This window comes from Polistes fuscatus, unplaced genomic scaffold, assembly GCF_010416935.1.
Source record: "Polistes fuscatus isolate 324 unplaced genomic scaffold, CU_Pfus_HIC Scaffold2, whole genome shotgun sequence".
Lineage (NCBI taxonomy): Eukaryota > Metazoa > Arthropoda > Insecta > Hymenoptera > Vespidae > Polistes > Polistes fuscatus.
In genome coordinates this window covers 176,821-194,385 of record NW_025113096.1, presented here as the reverse complement: position 1 = coordinate 194,385, position 17,565 = coordinate 176,821, and the positions used below count along the sequence as shown (strand labels likewise).

General features: G+C 26.1%; 4 protein-coding genes across 7 annotated transcripts; 2 read left to right on the top strand and 2 right to left on the bottom strand.

Moving 5' to 3' along the window:
• Positions 1–16: 16 nt before the first annotated feature.
• LOC122517077 (iron-sulfur clusters transporter ABCB7, mitochondrial) lies at positions 17–5,780 on the bottom strand. 2 transcript variants are annotated; one of them, XM_043635412.1, is made up of 13 exons: positions 5,342–5,433; positions 4,977–5,056; positions 4,487–4,768; positions 2,913–3,164; positions 2,629–2,836; positions 2,376–2,542; positions 2,021–2,299; positions 1,762–1,936; positions 1,481–1,638; positions 1,216–1,379; positions 1,008–1,137; positions 652–927; positions 17–577 (listed from the first exon to the last, which is right to left on the bottom strand). In XM_043635412.1, exons 3-13 carry the CDS (start codon positions 4,739–4,741, stop codon positions 323–325), a joined length of 2,319 nt encoding a protein of 772 aa, XP_043491347.1. In that variant the 5' UTR covers positions 4,742–4,768; positions 4,977–5,056; positions 5,342–5,433; the 3' UTR covers positions 17–322. The 2 variants fall into 2 exon arrangements, with proteins under 2 accessions (XP_043491347.1, XP_043491346.1); XM_043635411.1 differs by lacking the exons at positions 4,487–4,768; positions 4,977–5,056 and having other exon boundaries at positions 5,342–5,780.
• Positions 5,781–6,143: 363 nt separating this feature from the next.
• Positions 6,144–8,559, top strand: LOC122516487 (protein-cysteine N-palmitoyltransferase HHAT). Of its 3 annotated transcripts, none has more exons than XM_043634331.1 (8): positions 6,144–6,182; positions 6,412–6,540; positions 6,612–6,793; positions 6,864–7,289; positions 7,363–7,503; positions 7,571–7,788; positions 7,870–8,219; positions 8,306–8,559. In XM_043634331.1, exons 2-8 carry the CDS (start codon positions 6,432–6,434, stop codon positions 8,389–8,391), a joined length of 1,512 nt encoding a protein of 503 aa, XP_043490266.1. In that variant the 5' UTR covers positions 6,144–6,182; positions 6,412–6,431; the 3' UTR covers positions 8,392–8,559. The 3 variants fall into 3 exon arrangements, with proteins under 3 accessions (XP_043490266.1, XP_043490269.1, XP_043490267.1); XM_043634332.1 differs by lacking the exon at positions 6,144–6,182 and adding an exon at positions 6,279–6,301; XM_043634334.1 differs by lacking the exon at positions 6,864–7,289.
• Positions 8,560–10,393: 1,834 nt separating this feature from the next.
• Positions 10,394–14,736, bottom strand: LOC122516486. The gene is made up of 6 exons (XM_043634330.1): positions 14,591–14,736; positions 13,725–14,105; positions 13,273–13,637; positions 12,859–12,973; positions 12,030–12,477; positions 10,394–11,915 (listed from the first exon to the last, which is right to left on the bottom strand). The coding sequence occupies exons 1-6, from the start codon at positions 14,637–14,639 to the stop codon at positions 10,541–10,543; spliced, it is 2,733 nt and encodes a 910-aa protein (XP_043490265.1). The 5' UTR covers positions 14,640–14,736; the 3' UTR covers positions 10,394–10,540.
• Positions 14,737–15,487: 751 nt separating this feature from the next.
• On the top strand, positions 15,488–17,565 carry LOC122516226 (all trans-polyprenyl-diphosphate synthase PDSS2). Its single transcript, XM_043633876.1, has 6 exons — positions 15,488–16,056; positions 16,128–16,256; positions 16,338–16,536; positions 16,599–16,865; positions 16,979–17,134; positions 17,244–17,565. The coding sequence occupies exons 1-6, from the start codon at positions 15,719–15,721 to the stop codon at positions 17,397–17,399; spliced, it is 1,245 nt and encodes a 414-aa protein (XP_043489811.1). The 5' UTR covers positions 15,488–15,718; the 3' UTR covers positions 17,400–17,565.

Genomic DNA, 17,565 nt, shown 5'->3' with positions numbered 1-17,565 from the left:
AAGAAAACATGAAAAATAAAATAAATACTTTTTATTCCACAGCCAATTCTACATGGTATTTACATTATCTTTTTTGTTAAGTATATGTACACTTAATACACGTGTTTCACTGAATAAATCAGATAGAGGTACTGGTAGCTTTATACTTTCTTAAGAGTATCAAGATACACAATTTAACATTCGTGTATTAACAACTTTGAACATCGTTCTAATCTCCCCGAAAATTCAACAAACAAGGCTTAGCGTTTAACGTATTAAATGAAAAAAAAATCTCATTTTCTGAAAAAATTTGATATTTTATATTCACATTGCATATTTTTAATTAATTGCTTCCTCCAGTTCTAATATGTTCACATGTTTCATTCAAAGATGATTGCATGCCAAGACTTTGTGTTTCCCATAATTTATTATAAAGAGAATTGGGGTTCGATATGAGAAAAGAATGTGTTCCTTTTTCTACTAATTTGCTATTATCTAATACAAATATTTCATCTGAATCCATGACTGTAGATAAACGATGTGCAATCATTATTGATGTACGTCCTTTTGTTGCTCTTCGTAATGCTTCTAATATGTTCTGTAAATATATAAAACATTTCACAATTAAAAATAAATATTATTATATTTTTAGAAATAATTACAATTTCTTACATGTTCTGTAATAGAATCCAACGAAGAAGTAGCTTCATCAAAAATTAATATAGGACTGTCTTTTAAGATTGCTCTAGCAATCGCCACTCGTTGTTTCTCTCCTCCGCTCAATTTTAGACCGCGTTCTCCAACAGGAGTATCATAGCCTTGCGGCCATTTCAGAATTGCATCATGCAGATTTGCCATTTTAGCAGCTTCATAAACTTCCTCCTTTGACTTACGTAAATTTCCATAGTGAAGATTATAGAAAATTGTTTCATGGAAAAGTACTGAATCCTGACATTAATAAAAATACTTTACTCAATCATTATTTTAAGAATAAATCTTTTTTTTTTCCATATTAAGTTATACCATACCTGAGGTACTATGGCTATTGATCTTCTAAGATCATTTATATCAACGTCTTGTATATTTTGACCATTAATCAGAATATTTCCATTTTGAGGATCAAAAAATCGATAAAGTAGTCTAACTATTGTAGTCTTACTAAAACGATATATTCAATTAGATATCATGATTTTCAGAAAAATAACAAATATTTATTGTATAAATATTATATCTCACCCACAACCAGATCCTCCTACAATAGCAATTTTTTTTCCACTTGGAATATCAAGAGATACATTTTGAAAGATTGGTTTCCCTTGTACATATTGAAAATTAATATTTTTAAATTGAATATCAGAATTGTTTGGTGTAACATTTAGCCTTACAGCATTTTCCTTTGTCTGTCAACATATAAATATATATTTTAATATTAAAGTACGATAACACTAGAAAAAGACAATAACAATTTTTAAAAAATTAATAAGTATTAATTCAAAAGTACTTTAATATCAGTGTCCATTGTCATCAAAGTAAACATTGTCTGCATATCGATAAAAGCTTGTCTTACTTCTCGATAAACGGAACCTAAAAATCCTAAAGGTACTGATAATTGAAACAACAAGCCATTAACCATCACTAAATCTCCAACAGTCATAGTTCCTAGAAACAAAAATATCAATAAATTGATTATTAAAAATCATTACTATATCATACTATATATTAAATATTAGTGTAGAATGCAGTAAATACAAGGACATAAGAAAACTAACAGATTTATGTTACCATTCATAATATTCTTCGCTGCTAATATCATTATAAAACTTAAAGCAGTACTAAAGATTGCATTTTGACCAAAATTTAGCATAGCTAAACTTGTACTCGTTTTTAACGAAGCTGCTTCATACTTTTTTAATGATTGATCATACCTTTCAGCTTCAAACTTTTCATTATTGAAATACTGTAACAATATATATACATATACTTTTTATTACAATTACAATTAATAATAAGCAGAAATAAAAATGATACTAGAAATATTTACCTTTACTGTTTCATAATTAATGAGTGAATCTATCGCTTTGTTTCCTGCTTCATTTTCCGCTTGATTCATATATACTCTAAATTTAGTTCGCCATTGAGTAACTGCTAATGTATAGACAGTGTAAATACCAACGCAACCAAATGCTAAACTTGCATATTCGGGTCCACATTTTAAACCCAAAATAGTACTAACTAAAGCTAATTCGAAAATAGTAGGCACAACATTGAACACCATGGCTGAGAGAACGAAATTGATACCACGACTTCCTCTATCTATTACCTGTATGTTAGACATACCAAATTATAATATTAATATAGGACGATATATGTAAAAAATATTTGAAATGTACATTTACCTTAGATAGAGCTCCAGTTTGTCTGGACAGGTGGAATGCTAAATCAAGGTTGTGCATATGTAAAAATACATTTTTGGCTATTTTTCTAATCGAGTGTTGAGCAACTTTTGCAAATACTGCATTTCTTAATTCACTGAAACCAGCTGCACCAGCACGAGCAATACCATCTATTATAAATAATACAAATTATTTAAATTTATATCTCTAATATATATATATATTTATAAAAAAATAATGTGAAAAGGATTCTTACATCCTACAAGTAGTGAAGTTGCAACTGTAGTGATAGTTTCAGGAGCAGTTCCTAACGTCAACATAGCTTTACCAGTGGTTTCAATGCTATGCTGGTTCAAATTATCCACAGCATATTTAAAAATAAAAGGAACAGTTACGTTTAAAACTTTTGAACCAATTAATAATCCAACTGCTATTTTAACTCTTTTTTTAATTTCTGGATCATCCTAAATATTTATAGAAATAAGTATTAAAATCAATAATTAGAATCAAAGAATATATATTTTCAATTATTCAACTTACTTCTGGCCAGATATATTTGAGCATTGCCTTAAGCATATCTGTGGAATTAACTGCTGTATGTTCTTTGAGTGACATTGCATCTCTGTTTAAACTAGATGCACCTGGATGGAAACAGTTTCTTTTCTGTTGTCCCGGCTTTCCCCCAGTTATGCCCGTAACTGATAATATATATTTAACAGGAGAGACAACTGATTTTGATTGTGGAACATTTTTCTTTTTTTGTGCCCGATCTATTAAATTTCCAGTGCAGTACTGTAAATTCATATAAAGTTCTCGTTTATATCGCTATAAGAAATGCTTATTCGCTATGAGCGCATATGAAAAATATAATATCGTCTAAGATTAAATTTGTAAATTATTAAAGTCTTTTTTATGTAATATATATTTATTTCAAGCATTTTACATATATTTATGTATACTTTTCCAAGTATAAATTTAAAATGATTTAATAATTATCTATTATAAATATTTTTATACATAAACAAAATGCATATTTTCTTATTTATACTTTATTTTTGCTGTATATAATTTCGCTTATTATTTTATATTAATTTTGTCAATGATTCATCTAATATTTGAATATATTCTTTTATAAGACTTATTGCATTTAAAAAACTCTGACTGCATTTTTTAATATAATTCATACTATTTAAGTAACTTAAATATTCATTCTTTTTTAAATGTAAAATTTGTACGCCTAAACTATATATTTTAATGTAATCTTCTGAACTAAAAGATGCTCCATATACTTTTATATTCCAACAATCTTTTTCTAAAATAGTACTGGCAATAAATAATGTAATAATGGCATTGTAATTCAAACCATCTCTTGTAAAAGCCATGTTTTCATTGAATTTATTAGAGACAATAAATTTTAATGCATGCTTTGATATTGTAACGCATGATTGGATATCAAATATATTGAAAACAACCTCATCCAGTGGGTTATTAGGTATAAAAAAACCATAATCTATATACAATTTAAGATTGTTATGAGGACCATAATTAATAAAGACCTGAGAATCCCTTTTAAATGGTTTCAAAGTAGAAAGTTGATAGAATTTATCTTTATATTCATCTACAATTAATGAAACTGATACAGAAGCATTTATATCATGATTGAATAAATCTAAAAATGGTGCCAATGCTAAATTATTTGGTGATTCTATTTTTATTAAATTATCCTGTATCTCTTTTTCATTTATATATACAGATCTGGTATTTACAACATAATACGCCCACTTATATTTATTGAATGTCATTATTGTTTCAAGAGGAATATTACAATGAGAGCAATAATTTTTTTCTTTTTCTTTTAATGTTTCTATGCTTCGCATTAAACAAGAAAAATGTCTTACTATATTATGTACATTATATATCTGCTTTTGAATGAAATTAGGTAACAATTTCTTTTCTTTTGACGTACAAAATTCCGGCGTAGAAAAATATTGTGGAAGTGAATTTATATAGGGATACCATTTTGATGAAGTTCCCAAATGGTCTTCATATATTAAAAATATTGAAAGTATATGTTGAGCATTATAACTTTGATCCTTTGAAAATAAAATTCTAACATTAGATTCGGACACAGTAAGTGTCGTTATTAACATTTTAATAGGTAATTTAATCAAAATTTCATTTTCTTTTATATTCCTTATTGTTTTTAAACCTCTGCCAGTAATTGGAAAATTAGTAGGAATGAGGTTAGAAGTAGAACAAGAGTTTTGAAATAACCAATATTTTAAGAAATTCATAGTATCATTTTCTTCGGACTTTAATTTTTGCATATTTAATTTCTTCTTTTGGCGTTTCCGTGACGTACGACCCATTGTGATATAAGAAAATATTTAGGTACTCTGCAGAAACAATAAGTAAAAAGAAATAGTTTACGTGACTAAAATATTCCTCTTGTTAAAATATCTGATAAAATGTGAATGTGTGTGTGTGAATAAAAAAATACTGTTATATTATTTATAAAGAGTATAATTCTATATATAAATTTATTACAAATATTTAGGAATGACAGATGAGATCGTTATAAAAAACTTTCATATAGCAACTTACGTCTGGAAATATTTTATTAATGCAAATGAATTATAGGCTGGGCTTTTCTGCTCATAAACGAATAATAAACACACCACGTTCTGTAATTACAAAATAAAACGTTTCAGTAATTCACAAATTCCCATAAGTACGTTACTCATGATTATCTCCTCTATCATCCCTAAAAATTTATAACTAACAATAAGTCACAGAATTACACAGAAAACATCTTTTCACACATTTGAATTGTAAATGATTTTTAAGATATTAATTTCAAATATATATAAACTAATATTTAATATTTATTTATTATTATATATAAAAGTAGATCTTTTATTGAAATAAAAATTTGTTATCTTATGGTACTATTAAACATTTTATATTACCCTTATTCCTAGGATTGGTAATGGGTATGGTCCAACATTGGTAAGTCTTCTTTCTTTCATTAAGATATTTTGTCTTGAAATATTGGTTGCATACGTAAACGATGTAATCCAAATATTCTTATCAGTTCTTAATGCTTTACATAGTTGACGATTTAGGATGACACTTAACATGTTTCTAAAATATTTGTTATTGCGAAAATGAGTCGAATGAATTTTCAATAAAAATCAATTGGGAAATGGCACATTCTTAATAGAAAATTGACTAGATCATATGTTTTTTTTTTTTTTTTTAATCAATTCAGTTAATATTTATTTTCGAACATATTATTTACAACTTACAATGAACGTTACGTACTCACGAGGAGACTAACTTCATTCTATACATGGATTGCACAAGCGTGGTTCCTGATAGCTTCCGCGCAACATTTCTGCGCATCCTCTACGAATTTAAATGTACTTCCTAACGATAAGGATAATATTTAACTTTAATATTATTATAATATCTAAATTTAATAGAGGGAATTAATAAAAAGTAATATTTTTTACAAAAATATAAATATTTGTATTGATATAAATTAATTAACGATCAGAAAAACGTGAACCATCGACCCTCGACAAATTGTATAATTAATTTTTATTAATTTCAGTCATTTGTTTCGATTTGAATAATGTCTCATATGGATTGTTAAATTAATTTATATGAGCCATGTAAAATTAAAAAATGCGTAAAAATTATTTAATGAATCACTGTACTTAAACTCTATTGACTTAATTATTTACACGTTATGAATCTAGATGGCGCCCCATGTGTAAAACCAAACTTTAACAAACGCGCCATGAGGTATCATAAAATGGAATTATTGTTTGATTTTAGATAATATTCATTTATGTATTGCAAATTTTTATTGATAACTACAACTGTAAATAATTATTAATAAAAAATGCATTATTTGTGAGAATGTACATAATTTTATTTACAATATAAACATATTGTTTATATAGTGTACAGTTTGTAGTTTATAGTTTATAGTTTATAATTTAGTCATTCTTTTTATTATTCATAATTTTAGGCGGTAAATTTAAATCGACAATGGGTAATAGTATTTGTTTTTCAAATAAATACGAAAGAATTTTTTATTTTTTTATGTGGATCGGTGGAGTTGCCTATTCAATTTACAATGTTTATTTAACGAATACCTGTAAGTAGATGCAATATAAATAATTTTAATTGGGGAAATGAGCATTGTATAAATAATTTTGTTATTATTAGATTTTAAAGATTATTATGATGTATATTCTGATTTTGTACCTGGATGGTTATGGATTGGAAGAAAGCAAGATGTTTCTGATCAAGAGTGGAGAGTATGGATTCCATTAATGATTACTTTAATACCTTGGATATTTGTACATCATGTAGTTAGTCAAATCATCAAAAATGTATTCAACAAAGTGGTATGTTATGTCTATAAATCACTAACACGTATTTCTCTATATGATATTATTTATTGATATATATTTTTAGCAATTATTGTGCTGCTGGTATACCTTGGTATCTATCCTTTTTCTGTGCTATTATCTTGGAACAGTGGGCACGTTATGTATATTGACACAATTATCGCTATTATATTTACTAAATTATGTTAATAGCAAAAAGATTATTTGGCTTGTACATGTATTATTTTTATTTATAATACATGTTTGTAAAATACCAAATGGTTTCTTTTACCAGTGGTTACAATACAAAGATGATGAGCATTATCTTTTATTACTCGCAATGTGTTGGATTCAATTGAGATCTATCAGTCAAAATATGAATAATTTTAAAATGCACTATATGAGAAATTACACAGATTTTTTTAATAACTATCTTCAAATGTTGGCATATTGTTTATATTTACCTACACTTTTTTTGGGTCCATTAATTTTATATCATGAATTTTTGAATGCAGTATGTATATTTCATTAGGTAATGTTTATAAAACATTAAGTAGATACAAATTTTTACATTAAAATGTTTTTAGTTGGATAAATCGCCATCAAAGTGGAATTTCATGAGAGCGCGGAAAATAATTATTAATCTAATTAGATATATTTTTTGGTACTATTTTACTGAATTTTCTCTACACTTCGTTTATATTAATGTGCTTCAATATCATCCAAAGGTATGATTTGTTTTTGACTATTAATTGTATTATTTTACAGTATACATTTTGTTTCTTTTTTCTACAGATTGTAGAAAATTTAAATTCATGGGCTCTATATGGTCTAGGATATTGTATGGGGCAATTTTTTCTAAATAAGTATGTTGTTATTTATGGAATTAACAAAACTTTATGCGAAGCTGATGGCATAGAAGCCCCCTTGCCACCTAAATGTATTGGGAGAATTCATTTATATTCAGATATGTGGAAATCTTTTGATAGGGGTTTATATAAATTTCTCATTAGGTGGTATTTTAATCTTTTGCGTTTATTACAATTCAAATCTAATTGCAGAAATATTATTGAAATTTTAATAATTATTTGTAGGTACATTTACGTACCTGTAATGAACACTACGAACTCAAAGGGCTATCATAAAAAGTTGTTTGCTTCTTTTTTATGCTTTACATTTGTTTTTTTATGGCATGGAATGCAAACCAGTATCTTTACATGGGCACTTTTGAATTTCATTGGTTTAAACATCGAAAACTTATCAAGAATAATAGGAAATACCAAAATATATAATAAAATTCTAGAAAAATATCTTAGTTCTTGGAATAGAAGACGACTTCATTGTGCATTAGCTAGTATTCTTTTGGCAATGTCTGCAATATCAAATTTCTTCTTCTTTGCGGGACAAAAAATTGGAAATATATATATAAATCGAATATTAAATGGTAAATATTATATTATTTATATTTATTCCAAATAATTACATATAGCACTATATTCAAAAAGATAATAATTTGAACATTTTATGCAGATTCATGGAGTACTACATCGCTTCTACTTTTTTTCCTTTATTGTTGTTGTCATGTTTCGATAGACACGAAATTGATGAATATGTAACAATGCGTTAATTTAATTTCTTAATTAATATAGATAAATTCGTAATTCGTTTATCGTTTCTTAACTTTAAACATTGTACAAGGATTAGTTTTTTCAACGAGGCAAAATCATTGATATGTAAATGTTTATAAGACTTTATTAAAGATAAATATAAAAGAAGTACAAAAATATAATACATAATTATTATTATTATTCATTGTATTAGTATGTTTTTGTAATTTACTTATTAATTATAATAAAACCTAATAAAGACATATTATTTCTAATATTATTGCTATAATTATAAGTAAGTTATATTACTTTTTCCTGTTCTTATGCAATCATATACTTTTGTTTCTTTTTTCTTAGAACGTAAATCATAAGGCACATATCTATTTGCATTTTATATAGGTAATTTCCTATTAATTGTTTATTGTGTTGTTAAACATCGTACAAATACATAAAAATTAACTGTGTGAATTAGATTATTATTATTCCTTTAAGTAATAACAAAAGCAAGATAAAAATTATGCAAAATATCTACTACTTTATATTTCTGTATTTATGATGTAAGATTAAATTCAGTATAACACGAATATATAAAAATTAGTAAAATATATATAAGATTAGAATAATATAAAAATATTGAGAAATATACTACAATATATATACTAATTTATAATTTTTAATCATCTTAATTTTATGTGTGACATGTATTATATATATCATATAAAAAATATATAAAAAATACAACATAAACAATTGTTATAATTGTAGCAGGTTTTGTAACGTAATAACTAATGTCTGATTAATATATGTTATATTACAGGAATGTTCATATAAAAATCTGTGATAATATTAGATAGACTCTATAATTGTGGGGCTACAGAAATTTTTAATAAAAGAGATGTGGAAAATTTGGCACATTGGTTTCTAAATTACAAATTCTATAATAGAGAGATATGATTAATCCACATTCTTAAATATTATAATAATACATTTGATAAGTCTTTTATCGAGGAATACATATCTACTATGACAATAAATTTTAAAACTTATCGAGTACTTCTTATTATACTCTACTATTTCTCTTAAATTACAACTAGGTTTGCATATAATAAAAACTATTAATGAATAGATTTTACGCACATCCAAAATTTGTTATGTAAGACAAACTACTAAAGAAATATTATTATCTAATTATATAATATTGAAGTATTTATATCTTATCTAATGTGACACACAAATGTCATTGTATTTCATTGCACAGGATATTTAAAGTAAAATGTATAAACTAAAAGCCATATGCAATCATTTTTTATTTGATGGCTGGATTAAGTAGTTATTTTAAAGTAAAATATAAAACATATTTCAATTTTCTGTTATCTCAGTAATCACTACATATTACTATACTTTATAATTTTCATGATATTCCTTCTAAATATATAAAGATGATATTGGTCTTACTTTTATAGATAATATTACAAAAATAGTATTAATTGCAATCATATAATTTCAGATCTTTTACTAAATTAACAATAATTAAAACGAATATATCATAACATTTTCGTAGATTTATATACTTTGTTACTATAAACATGAAGTAAACGAATAAGTATAGAATGAAAAGCCAAACTTTTCTATAGAATGCAATTATTTCTTTCATATCATATAAAGGACAGGAGGAACAGTATTACTTCTATTAATAATAATTAGGCAACATTTTAATGTTTTAAGATATTATTCTAAATATAGAAAATATTTCTTTTACTGTTAAAATTTAATGATTATCAATAAATTTCAAGCCTATATCCTTTCTTGTGTGCAATTTTATGTACATCATATACACAAAATATTCGAGGCTAAATCAGTCGAAATATATTTAATACGAATATCAAAATATTATTAGTAATTGACTCTTCAAAATTATTATTTTTTATCCTATGTGAAAATAGTGTAGATTTAAAAATAATATAAAAGAATAAAATCTAAATTTCGAATAAGAACTGTAAAATTTATTTTATTTTTAGAGGTTTTTTATTAACTGCACAAATATAAATTTTTGTGCATATTTAATGGTATATTGCTACTTTCTTTCTTGCAGATATTTGGTATTATTATTCATGTTTATTAGTACTATTCCTTCATCTAACCAATGCCAAAAAATTGTTTATTTAATTTGCAATATACCATTTTTTGAAGCATTATTTGATAATAACAAAATTGCACTCTGCTTTCCGTTTTGTATTAAATTAACTCCTTCTGTACACTTATTAAGCACAGTAACTTTTGTAGATTCATTAACTGGCAATTTCTGTTGATTTTGTTGATAGCATAAAATAAAATTACATGGTAAAGTTTTAATACACTTGTTTTGCATAACAATATTATTTACCGTATCTGTATCAATATATATTTGTTGTTTATTTTGATCTATTTGATTCGTTTTTATATTTTTTATAACAGCACATGCCTCATTGCTGACAAAATTTAATATATTATGTTCATCATTTGCATTTCTTACTAAAATATTATTTCCTAAATTATCCTGAACATCATCATGTTGAGATGTGGAATTTTCAATAAATTCACCTGGTATATGTAATTGTAAATTATCTTTAATTATAGAATTTTCTTCATGGATATATGTGTCCACATTGCTTTCATTCTCTTGAGATTGTATTACATTATATGAATTTGGAAACTCATCTTCTTCAACTGTATTTATATTGCAATTAGTACCTTTATCTACAGTTTCAAGTTCTATTTTCTTCGTTAAATGTAACACAAATTCAACATTTTGTCCTTCGATGTTTGATATATTTTTATAATTTGTATTATGACTTTCTACTACTTGCAGATGATTATTTATTTGACGTTGAAGCAAATCAATACCTTCTTGACTATTTGTTTCTTTGTTTGATTCAATATGTTCATTATAATAATATGATTCTACATATGATTCTTTATCTAAATATTCACATACAACTTTATGTTCATTCCTTAAAGATTTATTTAATAAAGGTTGATTTTCTATAGTTTTTATTACTGTTAGATTATCATAAGAATTTTTTTGGAAGTTACTTTGTATTCTACCTATATCTTCTTTTTGATCTGATTCTGTAATATTATTATCACTGTTGTCATTTAAAGATACACCTTCCTCTAGATGTTCAGTCTTATTTAGAAATGGTATTGAACAAATATCATAATTCTCATAATATTTATCTATAATTGGTATCGTATCAGTAGCTTTGTTAATTCTATTACCATCGCAATTTTTATTAATGATATATTCTTCTAAAACATCGTTAGGTATTTCTTGAGGTTCAATATTACCTTGAAAATTCATAATTGTTCTGGTAGCTATTATATCTTCATCTACAGTTGTGCTTTTATTATCATGGCAATCTATTTTTTTCTTTCTATTTGTCCGTACTTTTTGAAAGTCTTCTTCAGAAAGGAACAAAAGTTCACCAGTTGTAGTAAGAACTTTCCCATGACGTGTTTTTAAGTGACGTTTATAAGTGTTTCTTGTTTTGAATCTATAAGAAAAAAAAAAAAAAATATATATATATATATATATGTATATATGCATTAATAATATAATTAAAAAAATTCGTAATGTTATTAAACAAAATCAAGAATATAACATTTACCTTTGACTACAATCATTGCAACAAAATGGAGATTCTCCGGTATGTCTACGGCGATGTTCTCTAAAATGTGATGGATGTCTGAACTTTTTTCCACAGTCAGCACAAGTAAATCTTGTTTGATTTTGATGAATTAACGTGTGATACTTCAAACTATGTCTTCTCGTGAAAACTGCTCTACATATCCGACATTCATATGGCTTTATTCCTGCATGACTTCGATAATGCGATACTAGTGTAGTGGGTGCTGTGAAACTACGTGGTGGATCACAAATGTGGCACTGAAGATTACTGCCCGTTGGATTTCCTTTCTTTTTTATGCGATCCATAAATGCTAATGCTAATTCTCGTTCTTCCTTACTGGTTCCTATGAATTTCGCTTTTCCCTTAGGCTTTACACTTGTTGATATGTCCATTTTCTTTTTGCAACTTTCTTCTATCCAAGGTACATCTAGACAAAAATAATAAGCAATCTCATATAAATCTGTTTATACAAAATAATTCATATTCGAAAATCATATAGTTTATTTATTTATGTCGCATATTATATAATTTCAGAATCAAATATAAGATTATAATAGCTTACTTGAGAATTATACAAAGCAATGGTTATATATAGGACAATTGCATAATAATATGCCAAAACATGTAGAATAAATTAAATTGTATGATGTAATGAAGTACAACAAGATTTATTCATCTTGCATGTGAATTTATATATTTATTATTGATTTATACTCAATAAGTTGATGAAAAACATTATAGCATAACCTAGTACAAAATATGTTTATTATTTAGAAATTCCAATTTTTTTGCTCTATAAGTTACTTGCCTGATATGTATAATGTTCCTGTGTCTTGATGCTTTAAATTATCCGATATTTTGCCTTTAATATGGGAATAGTCCTTCATGCGTATACTGTCAGTATCAACCACCATTAATACAATCTAAAAATAAGTACACTTAAGATTATATAATGATTACAATGAACAGAAAATGAGAGATATACTAACTATTGATATTTGCAAGCTACTATTTATAGTATTAATTTGATTTTCTAACTTCTTTCCATATATATTGATATTTATATATTATTATAGTAGAAACTTTATAACAATCAAAATATTTTTTTCGAAGATATTATATCAAAGGTAACATTTACTAACTATAGCTAATCATAATTATGTTTACACATAATGACATTACATTGTTCTCTTTACAATAATAAAAAAAAAATTTTACTAACATTTTCTTCCCTTGATGAATCATTTAGTATATTATCAGATGATGTTATTTCTGTTTCATTTGAAGCTTCTTCTCTTAAATGCTCAAAATAACTATGATCATCAAGAACCTTAACATCTATATGTTCAGACTTTTTTGTTTCTAAGCTATTCAAACATTCAGTTCTTGCTGTAGCTTTATGTTTCTCAAATTTTTGAAAATTTGTATCATTCGACAAAATTTTATGCAAATAATCTGTTTGTTTTCCTTTGTTTTCTTTATTTAAAATCCTTCTAGGTTTTTTTGATTGATGTAAACGTGTACTTTTATTTTGCAAATTTGATTTTAAGTTTTTATATTTTATAGGTTTTGTGGTGAAAGTATAATCTATAAAGAAAAATCAATATAAATCAATTTTTAAAAATGAATGTAACAGTTCTAATTGTCTAATATATATAAGTTTATTATACATACAGGCTTGTTCATTAGATTTTAAATATTCTAAATGTTCAGCCAAATGCGCTTTCATAGATTTCCGTGCTTTTCCTTCGCTTGCAAAACTTTTATATTTTTGTTCGCATCCGTCTACAAGCGTACAGGTATATGAAAATTGTCTTTTAAGCTCGTCACTAGTCAAGACAGAAAATTGTTTCACCAATTGGGACATTGGCATAGATAAAAGTTGAGGTACATTTAAACGCATTTCTTGAGCTTTACGTTTCACAACGTCCGATTTAGTTTTACATTGGGAGGTTAATAATGATTTCATTTCCTTTTTCTCTGAATATAAAGTACGAGATGCCACTTCTGCCAGCATATCCAGCAAAGCAGCAGGACTACTTCTTCCCATGATGCCTATAATAATTTAATATGAGATATATATTATATACATATTATTTCTTTAAATATATTTCATAAATATCTATACAGTAATATTATTAAAGAAAATGATTTATGATTATATTCATTATTCATAAGTGATGTCAATAAAACATATTCTTTTATCAATTCTCCATAATTGACAGGCATAATCAAAATATGTCATTGATGCTTTCTTTGTTTCATTATATCTCATAATATAATGCAATAATAATAATATTAATAAAATTGTATGTACATAAATAAACACGTAATTAGCGTTTCGAGTATGAAAAAATTAATATTTTAAATAAAAATAATTTCTTAATTTCTTATTTTCTAAACATCAATCTAGCAGACGCCGTAAGGACGCGCAGCAGACGGTTTTTTGCAATCATATCTTATTAACTCGTTAATTATATACCAAAATCGGTATTTATATTATTGTTATATTGTATAATTACAAATGCATATCTGTTTACCTGCATCATCGGAATTCGAAATATAATCATAGGATGTTTTGGTACCCATCGTGTCGTTTATATTCGCGGTGAACACGCATTCTATTACATTCCACTATCTTCTGTGTACTACAGGTACTTTATTATTTGTCTTCTACTTTAGTACTAGCGGCTTATAAAATACTAGATGAATGAGAAGAATTTCTTGTAAAACTCAACAATGATTGGACGAGACAGTCGGCACCCTTGAATTCTTCAAGGATTCGTTGCAACGAAAACAGCCATCTTTAATAAGAAGATATGTTGTTACTTGACATTCAAATAGATTTAACGTATTATAAAAAGCACTTATGTACAATATTGTAATGTTCATATTTGTTATTAAAATATCCAGATATTCTGTAAATTAATATATTATCATTTAATACATGAAAAATCATTAGAAACAAAAATTACATGCATAATATGCATAGTTCTGTATATTTTACTAAGTTTTAAACACAATATTTTTTGTCTTATCTCTTTTAAATCTATCAAATGTTTTCGTTGTTAATTTAACTGTTTTACATACTGAAATTTCATATAAAAATTAAAATACTTATAAATATATATGATATATGGCATATGGTGATGATATTTTCTTGAAACTTTATTATTTTTTATAGGTGAAATTAGTTAGATTCCTGTTTTCTTTCATTTCAAAATTTAATGACATTCGTTTATATAAAAAGCAGAATTATTTCATACAACGTTGCGAGTTTTATTAAAATTATACAAATTGTGTTTAAGTTTATTGATTTATTAACTTTGAACTATTTAAAATATTTGTGTATACAAAAAGTGAACAAACCTATGTTATTTTTACTTTATGAATATAAGAAATGATACGTTAATTTCTATACATCTATATAGGAATTCGATTGTAAAAAATATCAACGATAACGACATTAGCGTCATCTATCAAAAAATAACACATAACTTCGGTTTTATACGAATACAATCTCTAAATATGCTGACCTTGTTGAAATCGAGGATAAAATGTGAAAGTTGATTCACGTCGAATATGTTTTTACACAGATACTTGTTGCATGTGTGATAGGCGTGAAGCACAAGAGAAAGTTCATTTTTAATTAATCAGAATAAGCGAAGATGTCGAAGAATAAGTTTGCTTTAACTTTGCTCAAAAACGATTATATTATTAAAAGTTTATGTCGCAATAAGTATAATGTTATGCTAACTCTCAAAAAGAATATCCATTCTTCTAGAGAAAAAAATATTCGTTTAAATGAACCTTGTATGTTAGCTGCAAAACCAATAGTAAGTCAAAAACCAGATTGGAGTAAAGCTGTTTCTGAAGCTGAAAAAATTGTGGGCTATCCAACATCTTTTTTAAGTTTACGATGGTTACTCAGCGATGAAATTGCCAATGTGGCTTTACACTTGAGAAAATTAGTTGGATCTAATCATCCTTTGTTACAAATAGCCAAGTGAGTATCAATCATTTTCGTAATATATTGCTTTTTAACAATACTCGTATATCTTTCTTATTTGTGTACAGAGATTTGATATACAATGGTCGTCATAATATGCAAGCTTGGGGTTTAATTGTATTATTAATATCTAAAGCTGCTGGTCATTTAAATGTAGATGATATGGAAGAAGATAAAGCTGCTGGGGTTTTACATAGGTACTTAATATTTTACTCAAAGAATGCTAATGAAATAATATTGCGTATATGTAAATAGTTTCATTTGAAAATTGCTTGTAGTCAACGAGCATTAGCAGAAATTACTGAAATGATACGTACAAGTCATCTTATACATAAAGGTATTGTACATATCACACCTGATATACATCCAAAAACGTCCGAATCTCATGACATGATTGGTAATAAAATTGCTTTATTAAGTGGTGATTACTTGCTCGGTAATAGTTGCGTTGAATTGGCAAGTCTCAGGAATCAAGATGTAGGTATATGTGAATATCTTCTATGTTAGTTAATTTTATAAAAACCTGTATTTTATTTTAGATAGTTGAATTGATGTCTACTGCTATAAAAGATGTGATGGAATCAGAATTCCTTGGACGACGAGATAAGCAAAACAATCCATTACCACGTATACCTCCATCTAATCGTAAAGGCTATGCCGTAAAAGAATGGACGTTGAAAAATGTATTAAGTGCTGGTAGTTTACTTGGAAAATCTTGTCAAGGTACCTTAAAACTAGCTGGTCATAACGTTGAGATTCAAAATCAAGGCTACGAATTTGGAAAACACTTGGCATTAGCTTGGCAAGTAAGTTTTTAAATTGAATGTATATTATATATATTGTATGCTTAATTATATAATTAAATATAGTTTAACATATTAATTAATCACAAATAAATATGTCGATTATTTGTTTTTAGGCATGTTTAGATGTAGGAATTTTTACTGGCAAAGAATCAGCTTCATCTTTCAATTTATGTTCTGCGCCTGTCATGTTTCACATAGAACATGATCCATCTATTTTAACAGAAATAGATAAAGGTTTGGAATCGGTAGATAATGTAGATTATGTAAAGGTGAGTAGTTGTCAATTATTCATCTTATTATGATGATTTTGTATTATAAAAACATTTTTTACTTTCTCATTTTTATTAATCTAAAAGAGAGCGTTATTATTATATTTAGATATACAGCATTGTAAGTCAAGGTCCTGGGATCGAACTTACGAAACAGTTACAAAAGAAACATTCTCAAAAAGCGACAGAAGTTCTTGACGTATTTCAAGAAAGTGATGCTAGAAAAGCATTATATAATATCGTAGCAGCGATAGGAGATTTTTAAGTCATAATTCAAAGTTAATGAACTGATATGTGTGTAAATTTGATAAGATTGCCCAAAATCAGTTCACAAACTCCGTCCAATTCTCAATTTCAAAAATGAATATTTAAAACTAAACAATATATACCTACATGGGGCTATAAATGAATTATTTGTATATATAGTATAT

Bases quoted from the DNA above. Each gene is read 5' to 3' on its own strand.
- LOC122517077 (XM_043635412.1), bottom strand. From the start codon at position 4,741: ATGGGTCGTACGTCACGGAAACGCCAAAAGAAGAAATTAAATATGCAA. The intron at 3,165-4,486 runs GTTAGAATTTTA...ATGAATTTACAG, and splicing joins TTACTGTGTCCGAATCTAAT to TACTGCACTGGAAATTTAAT. The intron at 1,138-1,215 runs GTGAGATATAAT...ATATCGTTTTAG, and splicing joins GTAGGAGGATCTGGTTGTGG to TAAGACTACAATAGTTAGAC.
- LOC122516487 (XM_043634331.1), top strand. From the start codon at position 6,432: ATGGGTAATAGTATTTGTTTTTCAAATAAATACGAAAGAATTTTTTAT. The intron at 6,794-6,863 runs GTATGTTATGTC...ATATATTTTTAG, and splicing joins AAAATGTATTCAACAAAGTG to CAATTATTGTGCTGCTGGTA. The intron at 7,504-7,570 runs GTATGATTTGTT...TTTTTTCTACAG, and splicing joins TGCTTCAATATCATCCAAAG to ATTGTAGAAAATTTAAATTC.
- LOC122516486 (XM_043634330.1), bottom strand. From the start codon at position 14,639: ATGGGTACCAAAACATCCTATGATTATATTTCGAATTCCGATGATGCA. The intron at 13,638-13,724 runs GTATGTATAATA...TTTTCTTTATAG, and splicing joins AAAATCTAATGAACAAGCCT to ATTATACTTTCACCACAAAA. The intron at 12,974-13,272 runs GTTAGTAAAATT...ACTTATTTTTAG, and splicing joins ATTCATCAAGGGAAGAAAAT to ATTGTATTAATGGTGGTTGA.
- LOC122516226 (XM_043633876.1), top strand. From the start codon at position 15,719: ATGTCGAAGAATAAGTTTGCTTTAACTTTGCTCAAAAACGATTATATT. The intron at 16,057-16,127 runs GTGAGTATCAAT...ATTTGTGTACAG, and splicing joins CCTTTGTTACAAATAGCCAA to AGATTTGATATACAATGGTC. The intron at 17,135-17,243 runs GTGAGTAGTTGT...TATTATATTTAG, and splicing joins ATAATGTAGATTATGTAAAG to ATATACAGCATTGTAAGTCA.